General features: G+C 32.9%; 1 protein-coding gene across 1 annotated transcript in view; it reads right to left on the bottom strand.

Annotated features, from left to right (window-relative positions):
- Nucleotides 1-15184, bottom strand: part of LOC106471869 (atrial natriuretic peptide receptor 1-like) — a gene marked incomplete at both ends in the record, with an annotated part of 69116 nt that overhangs the window by 51093 nt on the left and 2839 nt on the right. Inside the window, 2 exons of the mRNA XM_013932495.1 lie at nt 1585-1719; nt 3932-4098. Coding sequence (XP_013787949.1) covers nt 1585-1719; nt 3932-4098 — 302 coding nt within the window. The remainder of the gene's footprint in view (nt 1-1584; nt 1720-3931; nt 4099-15184) is intronic.

Here is a 15184-nt window from a genome sequence, read left to right as displayed (position 1 = left end):
TTGATGGGAGATCGAGCTTAGTGGAGTGCGTTGGGAACATAAATTTTGCGAAGTACGTCGAAATATTGGAGGAAGGACTCTTGCTACTTTATTCCTCGGGTTTCGTGGACAAGAACACAACGTTGTTCCAGGAAGATGGAGCACCGTCTCACACTGCTAGAAACACCCAAAAGTGGCAGGAAGAAAATGGTATCCAGAAGTTGCCCTGGCCGAGCCAATCTCTTGACGTGAACCCCATTGAAAACCTGTGGGCCATACTCGGCAAGTCAAGAAACAACAAAAAAAACCAACTTTTCAAGTTTTGAAGCAAGAGTGGGCGAAAATCCCACAATCTAAAACTGACGAGATGATTCTCACGATGCCCCAAAGGATCAACGAACTCCACGAAGCGAAAGGAAGATCTACTAGATATTAATTAAATTATAAATATATCATTTCATGTGAATACGACTGAAAATGTTCATTTTTTCTGAAAAGGTGGTGTCTATTTACTTGTGACCATGCTGTGTATATATCTTTTTCATATAACTTTCTTCTATAATTGATTCGTAAAGCTTAACAGTATGCATTTTCGCTTCCTATCTGCAGTAGTAGAACTAGTTTAATTCAATGCATTTTCGTTTCCTATGTGCAGTAGTAGAACTAGTTTAATTCAATGCATTTTCGTTTCCTATCTGCAGTTGTAGAACTAGTTTAATGCAATGCATTTTCGTTTCCTATTTGCAGTAGTAAAACTGGTTTAATGCAATGCATTTTCGTTTCCGATCTGCAGTAGTAGAAATAGTTTAATGCAATGCATTTTCGTTTCCTATCTACAGTACTAGAATTAGTTTAATGCAATGCATTTTCGTTTCCTATCTGCAGTAGTAGAACTAGTTTAATGCAATGCATTTTCGTTTCCTATCTACAGTAGAAGAACTAGTTTAATGCAATGCATTTTCGTTTCCTATCTGCAGTAGTAAAACTGGTTTAATGCAATGCATTTTCGTTTCTTATCTACAGTAGTAGAACTAGTTTAATGCAATCCATTTTCGTTTCATATCTGCAGTAGTAGAACTAGTTTAATGCAATCCATTTTCGTTTCATATCTGCAGTAGTAGAACTAGTTTAATGCATTCCCCTCTTCTCTCAATAACACACAGTTTTCTCCAGTATATTTATAGTTAATAAATGTAAGTATTATGTTTGCGCAATGTTATAATGATATACTAACTTTTCTATTAATTTTATCCAAATTTATTAAAAATAAAACCACTTGAGCTTTTATAAATGTGTGTAACCATAGTTATAACACCAATTTGCCTCACTTCTTAAAGGCTTCGTATTTAACAGCGTTCTTTATAACTGTATGTAAACTGTAAAGTTAAAAATATAAAACTATTGGTCTACTCACCATATAGCTGCATAATACTTGACATAAGATTGTATTTTTTTATCATAACGTTGTGCACTATTCACCTTCAGACTATGTCTTACTCGCCATAAAGCTATATGCTCTTTACAACAATGATGTACATCACTTGCTTATGTACTACAATACTATAAGATTGTTTATTTGTCACCAAAAGGCTGTATTATACTCACCATAGTTTCGTCTGCGTTTGAATTATACTTTAGTCGAGAATTTTCTAAAACTTTTGCAGAAAACTGCTTGTATTGTAGAGTAGCTGGAACCCGCAGAGTCACTACCATAAGAGCCTCGTACATTTTTCGGGCGTTCTAAAATAAGTACCAATAGTCTTCATTTTTAAATCTTGAAGTAATAATGACGTTTCATTACCAACAAAAACACAAATCTAATATCGAGAAATAATGTTTATTCAGTTATAACAACGCTAACCTGTTACCTAAACGTTTATAAGTTTAACAGAAAAACTGAAAGATTTAAATGTCCGTAGAAAATATTTGATAATAAATAAACTACAAAATCTAAAAACGTTGTCTCACACATTGTAAATAACTAACTCGTTGATTGGTTTCACAAATATTTTCATTAGAACAACTCAGTAAATAAAATAATAGATGTTACTGTTTAACATTTTCTAGTGGGTGTGGCAAGTTTGTTTGATCAGGTCAAGCTCGAGACATAATTTTATTTTAGTAATGAATGAAAACCTAAAACAAAATATCAAATCCCAAAACATTCACATATTGTATTGAAAAAAATAGGTAACTTAGCAATAGTTTGTTTGTTTATAATTAAGCACAAAGCTACACAATGGGCTATCTGTGCTCTGCCCACCACGGGTATCGAAACCCGAATTCAAGCATTGTAATTCTGCAGACATACCACTGTGCAATAGTATCAGTGACAAATGGCAAACAAAAACACCTGAAAATTCACTAATGTTAGAAACTTATAGGCTCAGCACATGTTACATATTACAATTTATCCCGGACGAGCCTCCAATTTATTACGTAACATATTATAATTTCGAATAGCCCGAAACTGAGTTAAATGATAATTCAGATTTGGAAATTAATAAATGTCGATATGTATCAAATTCATGATACTTGTCAACAAAATTGATACACACAGTTTTTTTAATACAAGTATATTTTAATATACAAACAATAATACAATTTAAAATAACGTTTATTACAAATAATGATCTATGTACAAAGGTTTTATAAACTTACGAACAATATCTTATCTTATCGAGGGTTCACAGGGAGCAAGCTTAGCTCTGTGTTCTTTGGTCTTCGCCAGCCACACACCGATTTATCAACCGATGACGTTAGGTAATGTTTTCGTAAAAATACTAATGTCTGATGTGAATCCGTTAAAGTTAAATGGTTTGTAATCTTCGAAATCTATAAATGTTCCTTGACAAATATCCGAAGTTCCCGATTAATAAGTGTTATAACAACCACAGTTACAGCTTCCGAGGTTTATAGCACACCAACTATAGCAAACCAATAATATATACTGTCTTTTGGCGTGTCGCGTTGATTATATTTATATGCGTGAGGAGAGTTTCTCGAAATTTCAGCTTATGTAGCAATATAAACGATACACCGTCTGTAGGCGGGAATTTCGCAATACAGATTTAACAGTGTAAGTTATGTACCTTTCTAAATATAAATTTAACTTAAACAAAAATTGATATTAAAATAGATATATGATAGTAAATCTATCACACTGCATAGTGCAGATAACCCAATATCCAGCTTTACATTTAAACAAACATAAAAACACGTTGATGGTATGTTAGTAGTATTGTTTGAGCTATCATGGTGAAAAAAACATGTTTTGAAACCGATAAGGAAACTTATTGAAAGCTCAGGTTTTTTAAAGTATTTACGGTAAAAGGAAAACATGTATTAATGTTATAATCGTGGACAATTAAATAAACTTAATTCCTAAAGCTGGAAAACAATAAACTTTTAAGAAGTTTTAAGAGTGTTCGCAACGCCAGGTTTATGGAAGCTTTTTTTTTACTGAACATGCTAGCATCGGTATTATGATGTATTACTTACTTAGAAATTGGATATGTATTTCTAAGTATTTTGTACTTATGTTCCAAAGAAAAAGCGAACTTTAATGTTTAGTGCCACGTCTGTAGTAAATGTAGTCCTTAGTTTTAAATCAGGTGTATTTTCTAATTTCAAACATAATTTTCAAAATGTAGATTATTTTCATGCTAGAAATGAGAATCTTATCTTTTATTGTGTAATCAGACCAACAGTTCGTTTTTTTTGGGGGGGGGTGTTCCAACATCATAAATTTAAAAGTAAATCAAGACGTATCAAGAAGTATTAGCAGAAAACAATCATAAATCATGTAATAATAAGTTACAATCATTCCTTATCCTGCAAACCATAAAACAGTATTTTTAATCTAATATTAATCCCTTTACTCCTAAAATGTCTTGCTTGTCTTATGTCTAAATAAAATACGTTAAATAAGATTAAGATCATTTGACATCACCTTATTTCTGAAATCTCCAGGTTTGTACCAGGATATTTCACCGTACTTCTCTTTGTTTTCATTTAGTTGGACGGTGAAGAAAGTGTATTCGCCATTGTCCATTCCTAGGTTATAAGCTTCTAGAAGGAGGTTTCGAATAGTTTCCCAACCAGCAACGAAGACAAATACTAAAGAAATACAAGTGTTGAGGGTGAATTAAAAACCGTTCAAAAGAAATTAAATGATCTATAAGAATAATCGATGTGTAAATTATACTATTGCGTTACATATTGGAAAAAATTAAGCTTTATATATTTACTCCCTACTGTGCTGGTAGTTCCATTTATATAACTAAAATCAAATCTAGCCGTTCCTAATCTTGAAATTATGGACAAGATGAAAAACAGCTAATCAACACCACACACCGTCAACTTCTACTAGGCTACTTTTTACCGATTAACAGTGAGATTAACCATCACATTATAACGCATACACGGTTGAAATGGCGATATTCAGTAATTGGATGTGATCCTTCGACCGACAGATTTCGAGTGTAGGGCTTCAACAACCAGGCCAAAATATCGATCCATATTCAATTATTAACCGTAAAAAAAATTCCATAATCAAACTTCCGATTGCTTACTACTAAAACATTTCTATGCCTTATTTCTAATGAAAACTTAATTATTTCCAAAACGATATTTAAGTCTCCAAATATATTTTTCATTTTATGCAATTTGAATATATTATTATTTAAGACTTGTATATGAATAGTAAAGTGTTTACTTAAAAAACGTGATATGAATTTTTTTTAAAGTTTTAAGAGAGTTCGAAAGGCCAGATTTATGAAAGCTTTTCCTTACTGAATATTATAGTTTTAATATTATGATGCTGAATGTCGAAAGCTGTCAAAGATTTTCTTTCACATTCCTATTACGTGTCTCTTATTGAATGCTAAAAACACGCACACACATACAAATAAACGCATCTGCAGTAAAATTGTTATATTTATCTTGATTAGGCCTAATGTTTGCCTTTGCTTCTTCAGCTATCAGGGTTTAATAACACAACATTAAACTTTTTGTACTTCATATAAAAGTAGCGGTTGAGATAGACTTTTGGCTGTTACAGGCCAGTCTGTTGAATAGCTCCAGTGATGAAGCAAAGGCTTCCTGAGTTGTGCTTTACAGAATTAAAAAAAATATCTGTAATGTTAATTTTGTACACATCTGGTTTAAACTCCATTGTGGACAAATTTACGGTAAGTGTGAATAAGTAGATAAATAAAAATCCGCAGCCTAACATAAATTTCATCATCAATTTTTTTATACAAATCTGCTTCTTTCATGGTGTAATTCTAAGTTGGGTATCCATGCAAGAATATAAAATTAACAAATGGTACTTATTGTTAAGACATCAAGCTTAAATTCAAATTAATTAATTCAAAATATTACAATTATAAAATAAATATGATTTGAAAAAGATAAAACAAACTATAATGATATCGAACTTTTTCTCTTCGTACTCCATGACATGCTAAAATACAAACAACATTGTTGAAAACGTTAGTTTCCAGCGCAAGTTAAAATTATTATTGGTATGGAAGTAATATAAATAGATATCGGCGCTGATTGGCTGCCTCAGGGGGAAAGGAAGGGGGATAAAGACGATGATGACGTCATATTTCCACTAAGTGGAACCCAAGGGCGCATTGCTAGGGTGCCATGACAGGTGGAAGTTGGCCAGAGGGCGCGTTACTAAGCCGCCATGACAGGCGGAAGTTAGCTGCTGCCAGAGGGTGTGTTGCTTAGCTTTAAGCTGATCACTAAAGTTTAAAGGATCTAAGTAAATAACAGGTTATTATTGCTACCTCTTTGTCGAGTGCTTGCTGACTAAAGCTAACAACATATGAGTCTTCTTTCCATTTATACCTGAAAGTCATTAACATAACCATTTTGCTACAACTAAGTTTAACAAATGAATAACTTACTGTTTAACCAATCCCCTTACTATTATAGAAATTATTTAAAATAGCTACATTTACCATTTTCTATAGAACATTCAAGTGAAGGACAAGACATACTATATAATTAAAATTCATAAAACTTAACGGCTTTAAAGTACAGTCTATACTGAACTTTCTTCTGCAACAGACGTTGAGAGTAACTAACGTCACGTACTCATCTAGATACAAAACCACTGCCATGTTCGATAAACTTTTATTGTTAGGAAATACAAAGGTCGTCACGTGGCCAGTCGTCTCTTAAATTTTGACTGGAATTTGAAAGTTTTGTAACACATATGCGCACGCTTATATATATATATATATATTACTAGTTTGTAATTATATGTACGAGTCATGACTCGTATCTATTGTATCTATTTGTTTACAAATCAGAAATTCTATTTTCGTATCTTTCAAAACCAGTTCATGCACATAATAACAAACTTATTAGATAATAAATAACAGAAATGAACTTCTTTTTCAACCCATACTTTACAACAATAGATCAAAAGCACAGACTGTGTCATTCATCTTAGTATAGGTGCCCGGCATGGCCAGGTGGATAAGGCGCTTGACTCACAATCTGAGGGTCGCGGGTTCGAATCCGCATACCACCAAACATGCTCGCCCTTTCAGCCGTGGGGGCGTTATAATGTGACGGTCAATCCCACTATTCGTTGGTAAAAGAGTAGTGGCGGTGGGTGGTGATGACTAGCTGCCTTCCCTCTAGTCTTACACTGCTAAATTAGGGACGGCTAGCGCAGATAGCCCTCGTGTAGCTTTGCGCGAAATTCAGAAACAAACAAACATCTTAGTATAATTTTTCAAAATGAAAATTTTTAATATCTACTTAAACATCAACATGTGAAATGTATGATATTTCATTATACAAGGAATGGTAACAGTCACTAGTTCGTTATTTCTAAAGTTTCCACGTCTATGTTTAATGTGAATACTTTAAGCTGTTTTATAGAGCTAGATAGTGTTACTATCACATTTAACGTAATTATATAAGTAAACAATCTGCTATTTTATTCTTACCAACTTTATAGGTTCCTCTTACAAATGTTTTACAAAGGCAAAGGGAGTTTCTATAGGCGGATAATGTTACTATGGTTCTATAAGCAGATGAGGCTACTAGATGGATTGTGTTATGAAGGTCCTTTCGATGGATGGTCTTACTAGGTATATTGTGTGTATTTTACAAAGGCGAATAGTATTTCTATAAGGAACAGGGTTACTATACTTATGTAGGACTGCATACAGATTTCAACTTGTCTCAACTTATGTTTATATTTTTCATTTATACATCTAACTGTATTACATGTTTTTTTATAGGAGGATAGTGTCACTAATTTCTAAAATGTTTTCATAAATAGTATATTAGTATATCTTGAAGTTTTTTTTTATGAAACGTGAGTTTTATATAAGAAAATCTCAGAACACTGATTTGTAACTAACCAACTGTATACTTTTTAAATGAAAAGATAATTCATATTACCATAATAGTTTCAAAATCTACGTGAGGAAATATCTGTTTTGAAATAGTCGAAGAATAATCACTTGATTTATGACTAAAGGTCCTTTTACGATTATGATCGTCAACTCTTTTTTTCGGTTATGTTCATTTGTGAAAAATATATTTGATGCTTTGGAAAACTAACAAATATAAATGTTATGTTGTACTTAAAGTGAATTTGTAAAATATACGGAAATAGAATTTCCAAGTTTGCCTGTCAGTATTGTTGAAACTAAACCATTACTTATTTCAGCCTTAGGCACACACAAGGAGCAAAACTTTCTAAGCCTGCCATCAGGCGGTATTCGTCAGTAATATATTGAAATAGCCCACACCATTTGTATATGTGTGATACCTGCCATAAAGTATCTAGAAGCGAAAACCTTAGAACTAATGAACTAGTGACTTTTACTAGAATTGATTCGATCTCTTATTTTGAAAAATAATTCTAAATCGACTGACACAGTCTGAGCTTTTGACCGATTGTTGTAAGGTATGGTTGAAAGACAAAAATTGCACTCTATTGTATATAAACTAAGTTCATTATGGTGTACATAAACTAGTTTTAAAAAATACAGAAACATAATTTCTGATTTTTCAACAAACAGATACAATTGAAAGTGTCATGACTCGTACATATAATTACAAACTAGTATATATATATATATATATATAATAGTGTCACAAAAGATTCAAATTTCACACAAGATTTAAAAGGGGACTGCCCATATGACGACCTTTGTATTTCCTAACAATCTAGGCGAGTATGTGGCAACAGTTACCTCTCAACGTCTATTGAAGAAGAAAGTTCGATTTATAAACTGTACTTTAAAACCATAAAGTTTTTTTATGAATTTTAATTGTATAATATGTTTTCTACTTCAAGTGAATGTTCTATAGGAAATGTTAAGTGTTGCAATTTTAAATATTTTCTATAATAGTAAAGTGATTGTTTAAACAGTAAGTTATTCATCTATTTTACTTAGATGTAGCAAAATGGTTAGGTTAATTGCTTTCAGGTATAAATGGAAAGAAGACCCATATGCTGTTAGCTTCAGTCAGAAGCTCTCGATAAAGAGGAAGCACTAATAACTCTCATTTAGTTAGATCCTTTAAACCTTAGTGATCAGCTTAAAGCTAAGCATGAGATTTAAATAAGCGTCTTTTTCAGGATGTTATATATTAATTATAGAAATGAAAGCATTTTACATACAAATTGTCAGGAAATGCAAAAATATGATTAGATATTGTAACGAAAATTATAATCAGTATGTTAAATCATAAAAACCCAATCGACTTTCTCGTTCAGTATTTATGAAAACGTTAAATGTTATAAAAACTTTCCAGTATTAAGTTAAATGTATTAGTAACACTATCCTCCTATAGGCACACATGTAATATATAAATGAAAACTAAAAACTTTGTATTAGACAAGTTGAAATCTGTATGCAATCCTACGGAAGTATAGTAACACCATCTGCCTTTGAAAAACACACTCAATACGCCTAATAAGACGATCTACCTATAGAGCCTCAGTAACACCATCAACCATTGTAAAACCTATGTAAGAATTATAACGTAATGGAACTATAACGTCATCGTCTCTATTGTGTGGCATTATGACATCACCGTCTGAGGCAGCCAATCAGCGTTCTTCTAGAATATCCTGATAACTACTGATATACATATAATTTAAACTTTTCAACAGATAATTGTAGATGTACAGAATGTTTAGAATTGTAATTTATAATATCTTTTTCAACAAATGATGTATCTATAAAATTTGTTTTGTAGAAACTGACAAAATATTTTAAGTTGTTATTGACCATAGTCTTAGATGCTGTGTACTGAGACACCAATCCTTTGTTCTTTTCATTTATTTTTTCTTTCTTTGCTTGTTTGTTGTTAAGCAGAAAGCTACAGAATGGGTTATCTGTATTTTGTCCACTACGGGTATCGAAACTCGGTTTTTAGAGTTGTGAGCCTTTAGATTTATCACTAAGTCAATAAGATTAGTTTTCAATTTGTTAAATATTTCTGCAGTTGCGTTGTTTAGGTCATGATCTTCTTAATGAAGTGATAAGTTATTGCCAATGTATTCGTAGCACAATTACTGATGTTTTTTTTGTAATATTTGAGCCTAACTTCAAGAAGTCATTGTGAATTTCAAAATGTCGTTTAGTGAAAGGTTGAAAACAGGTGGTTTGGCAATATTATACATGATTCGTAGGATAAGACGATTTTTTCAAGACTTGCCGAATGTGACATTTGTTCAATATACTACTGGATTTTCTTTCTGAGACAGAGTATGTAAGACAGAAAGCAAAGGCGTAGCATTAGTGTCAAAGGATTAAGGTGCACCTTGATGGGAATCCTAAAATTAGCTATATATATAATAGCATTACAAAACAAAAACATTAAAAATTAAAAAAAGAAATATTTAACGAAAAGAGTGTTTTAAAAATTCAGAAATAAAAGCAATGAAAGAGTTTGCTTTTCTGTAAAAATGAGAGATTCTTTGAAACAAAATTCGAAAAACAACTGTGATTGCAAATATTTTGTCTGAAAACACTTGGACAAATTGACAAACCATGCATGTCGCATCACAAAAACTTATTATTCTTTGCGAGCTGGAAGGTAAAGAAGCAAAGTGAGGTTGTGTTCACGTGTTGCACTTAGTACTTCATGTTGGTTGTTTGTTAATACTTGTGGGGTTGTGGTTTTGGCTTTTAATTTAAATAAAGATATCAAATCGAGTATGTCTAAGTGGTGCTGCTAAAAACAAATGAAAACGTGAAGTAGAAATGTTTAGGCCACAGTTTACGGAAAATTAGTTGTTTTTCAAGAATGTTGAGAAAACCAACGATACTTATACCTAATTCTTCTAGTGGCTATAACAATGACGTAGGCTTATGCTTAAAAACGTAGAAAGTGTTGAGCGTTGGCCTAAATGTAATTTTAAAGAAGAAAACCAAAAGACAGAAAAGTGATAACACTAGTTACATTGAAATAAGTGCATATATTTTAGCCCTAAATCATGATGATATTGACAATGTTAAGCCTAGGCCAGAACTGAACACTCAAATGGTTAGGCCTACAGTGGTTAATGATATTAATAATTGTTCTAATAATTCATTTATCATCAAATACTCATCTGCTGAAGCAAGTTTTTTCGAAGTTTAATGCAAACTAAAAGTTTTTCCCATATTATATAGATGGACTAAACAAAGGAATAAGGTTTAATGCTTACTTCTATAAGTAAATGTCTAAAGCTGACATAAAGTTACAATGAGTCTAGCTATGCTTATCACTGACTAAATAATTATTACTTTAATTCTTGTTGGCTTTTCGGAAGCAAGAATAAAAGTTAAGCATCCCGAAGTGTTTTTGTTTTGTTTTTTAGGTTGGCAACACTTGAGTAGAAGTATAAAAAAGAAGAAACTGTCAGCATATCATATAGAATCATGTATAGAGTATAGCAAGCAAATGGAACATTAGATGAAACTGTGGAGGAAAAAATTAGGCAGAGAGTTCATTAATGGCATCAGGTAATGGATCGTGTTATTACTGTAACTTCTACTCCTGCTTTCAGGAGTCATGCAGAAGATTTTGTTTGTTTGTTCATTAAGCACAAAGCTACACAATGGGCTATCTGTGCTGTGCCCACCAGGGGTATCAAAATCCTGTTTTCAACGTTGTAAGCCTTCAAACTTACTGCTGAGCCACTGGGAGACATGCGGGAAAAAAAGAAATAAGCCAATCTGACTGTATGAATTTTCTCACAGTTATTGAACTCTTAAGCAAACATTTTTCCATGTTGGAAGGATTACTAAGAAAACCAAAAGTTTTTTTGTTTTTTACATATTTAAACCATACAATACAAAAATACTGAAATGTTAGTCCATCATGTTCAAGATGACATATGTATAGAATGCATTATTTTATTCAATAATCATTAGTACCACCCAAGGCACATCGAAGAAAAGTATCAGTGGAGATATGTAACAATAAGAATGCCTACTGACAGTAATAAACCTAATGAAATTACAATCAATGAGAAATTTCTAGTTTGCAAGAAATATTCAGTTAATCATCATTCCAAGTTGAAAAGTAAATTTTTCAGTTTCTTGACGAAAGAAGGTTTGATATGCAAAGGCTTCTTGGGCAAAGGTATGATGGTAATGTGAATATGGCTGGTTTCAATTTAGATGTCTAGGTGAGAATGCAGGAGCGAGTCTATCTCTAAGTACTATATCCAAACAGGACGTTGGTGAACATGGTCTTCCAAATATCTCTTCTCCTTGAGGCACAAAAAAATTCTAATGTCGATATATTCATCCATTTAGATAGACTCTTGACATAAGTCAACCTCTGTCTTCCACGATCTCTTCTTCCTTCAATCTTTCCAGTTATGACCAGACTTTCAATTTCTCTTTCCTCACAACATGTCCGAAAAACTCCACCTGTTTCTTTCTGATATTTTTCAATAGCTTCCTCCTGCGAAATATCGTCATTTGAGGAATAACTTGTCCAACATACCTACACGATATGCCTTAAAAACTACAGCTCAATTGTTTCAATTCTCTTTTGTATAATTGGTGATATTGTCCAACATTCTGATGCATACATGAGAAGTGATATAACATAACCATCCAAAACTCTCAACTTCATCCCCATAGACATTCTACTATTTGTCAGTATCTTTTTCATTTCCAGGCAATTGTCTTTTGCAATCCCTATTCTCCAATTTATTTCATGATCGCCTTTTCTATCTGATGTTGTCCAGCTTCCCAGGTAATTAGATTTAGTCTTCTTCTAGGTAACAAGTTGACGTTCGGCCCGTAATTTTGGAAGCCAAGAACTTTTACACCCAGGTGGCTAGCCCAGACAGCAACTATATAGAAAAGCATCTAGTGAAACTGGGATTCGAACTCGCAACCTTCAGATTGCAACTCGGTCGCCCTAACCGCCAAGCAATACCAGATCCAGCTAATTGAATTTATTTCCCTGCCATATCTGTTTCTTATTTACTTTGACGTTCTAGGTCAAGTACCAAGTGCTAAATACATACACTGAACAGCACACAATCTAAACTTACTACTGAATGATTCTTGTTTAGTCTGTAATGAATATTAAAAGTTTTTACTTCAAAAACTCAGTATGTTTGTGGACAAAGTATTAGAAAGTGGGCTTTATTGTCAGTAATAATGGAATCCAATCATTCTACAACACTAAAAACAAATGTCCCACCCGATGGTCTTTATGCCATGATTATTTGGAAGCTTTGCATTATAGGTTTCCAAATATACTAAAAACTTTTAGAAACCATATTACACGTACAAAATCTGATGTAGTAATATAGTAAGTTCTTTACTAAAACGTCTGAAGTCGTTTAATGTTGTTATTCCCTTCAGAACTGAAAAGGTATTGCTTTTATCGAAATTGCTGACCTATTAAAACACACACAAGCTGAGAAAAGCATCTGTATTGCTACAGAATCCATAAAGTGAAAATATGTCTTTGAGAAGCATATTCAATGACATAAAAATAAATGGCAACAAAAATAGACACCACATGGAGCACTGAAACAAAATTTAAAGCCAAATGAGTGCGTCAAGTAAAAAAGGCAAGATAGACTCAAATAACACAAAAAATACATTTAGAATTTTGCTATGAACCCAACAGTAGTTTACAGCTTTCTTAAAGGATACCGTAATTCAGAAATAACCAATTATAAGATATTAGACAAAAATACCCTAACAATGGAAAATCAAGGAAGATATATTGTTATCCAATTAACAGTTATAAAACTTTGGGTAAAAATACACCACAAAAGGAAAATCACGGGGACTATATTGTCATCCTTACATGTTACAGTGGTCCATGATCAGGTATTAGCCAAAACGATGGTATCAGAACAGTTTTAATAAAAAGAAGTTCAACACATCATTTGGCAGATAAATGACGAGAAATTTAGAACCTTAAACACGACTCTTCCAAAATATAATTTCACAGTGGGGCAGGGCAGGGAGGATTGATCCCAATAATATTTGGAGAAGTCATCAATTTATATCATATAGAGAAGCCCATCCGTCATTCTGCAAGGGTTCGTTTTGGTAGCAGGTGCATGTGCTTCAAGGAGCTGTTGTAAGCATACAGTCTTAGCCAAAACGTTTGCATACTGTTCTATATTGATGTTACTGTCTACAAGCATCGAATAATTATTGAGTAAATGCCCGAGTAGTAACAGAAAAGGTTGCGTATGATCGGACAAACATATATGAATTGTTATTCTGGTCTGTATAAGATGTTTTGAGCATTTGTTCGCCGAAACACATACAAACCTATTTTGTACAAAAGAATGTGCTTTTGGTATAATCTTTTTTTCAAACAGATCAACGCTTTTTTCAGAACATTTCTCTGTACTTGATGTAGAGTCATGCCTCGTCATGTGCCAGAAGTTATGGGTCATCAAATATTTCGACTGTCCAGAAATGGTATAAAGTAAACGGGCATTGCCAGAATAGTAGGGTATCCCCAGTGTACTGTATCAAGAATCCTGAAATATCATCGGACTATAGGGAACTTTATTCCACGAAAGTCTACTGCAGACGTCGAAAAACACCCACCCAAGATGACCATGTTTTGATCAGGTTAACACGTCCAGGTCGAAAAATATCTTGTAACACCTTATGACAGGAATGACAGTAACACATCCATTCCAGGTTATCCTTAAGAACAGTTAATAGTAGACTGACCAAACAGTTATTTTGCAATAAGGGCTGTTTGCAAACTGATATTAACCAGAATTCATCGCCGTCACCGTGTTACTTGGGCAAGACAGCATGCCAACTTACAGTTAGGACACTTAAGACATGTTTCCAGCTTGTTAAAGCTGGTAGAAGGATTTGTGTTCGTCATTTGTCTAGAGAACAGATGAGGAAAGACTGTTTTTCCCGCAGGGAACACACAGTATGTGGTACAGTACATGTTTGGGCAGTTATTCATCATGGTGGAAAAACTGCTCTTCATATCCTCCAGGGAAACGTAAATGGCGCCTACTAAAAGCATCTAATGGAGACGATATTTCTGCCATATGCTACGGCTTTAGGTAATTTGAAAACGTAAATATCACCGAGTGAAATTAATAAAAGATATCTAGTGCCTACATTTTATCCCAACTTCTGTTGTTGTTTTTTGTGTTTTTGTTAATGTATCATTAACAAAAACACAAAAAACAACAGAAGTTGTAATAAAGTATTTGCAGTAAGAGTCCTAATAATTTTACTTTTAATCAACGCTAGGTATTCATAAAGTGTAGAAAAATTCATAACAGTTCATATGGGAGTTCAGCTAAATCGTTGTTCTTGCATTACGCACAAAAGAACACGGGACGTTTATTATCGACTAACAGACGTTGTAACACTATAACACTATAGTGCTATTGTAACACTATAATATAATGTCTTATACAGTCTTGGCCAAAATGTTTGCATATTTTGTAAAAATTAAGATCATTATTACTAAGAGGGAATACAAATACACTTAAAACTGCCAAACTGAGAAATGCATGTTATATTAAACATCTACATATGTTACTTATATAACGATACAGGTTCTATTGACAACATGAACGATTTATTAGAATAGCAAACAATTTTATCAGACACCTCTAAAAGGATGTGTAATTCAGCGAACAACTCATTTAGTGCCTTTACCTTTGTTTGTTTTGTCTTTGTGGATACAGCTG

This window comes from Limulus polyphemus, unplaced genomic scaffold (assembly GCF_000517525.1).
Source record: "Limulus polyphemus unplaced genomic scaffold, Limulus_polyphemus-2.1.2 Scaffold4926, whole genome shotgun sequence".
NCBI lineage: Eukaryota > Metazoa > Arthropoda > Merostomata > Xiphosura > Limulidae > Limulus > Limulus polyphemus.
This window is presented reverse-complemented; position numbering and strand designations above follow the sequence as displayed.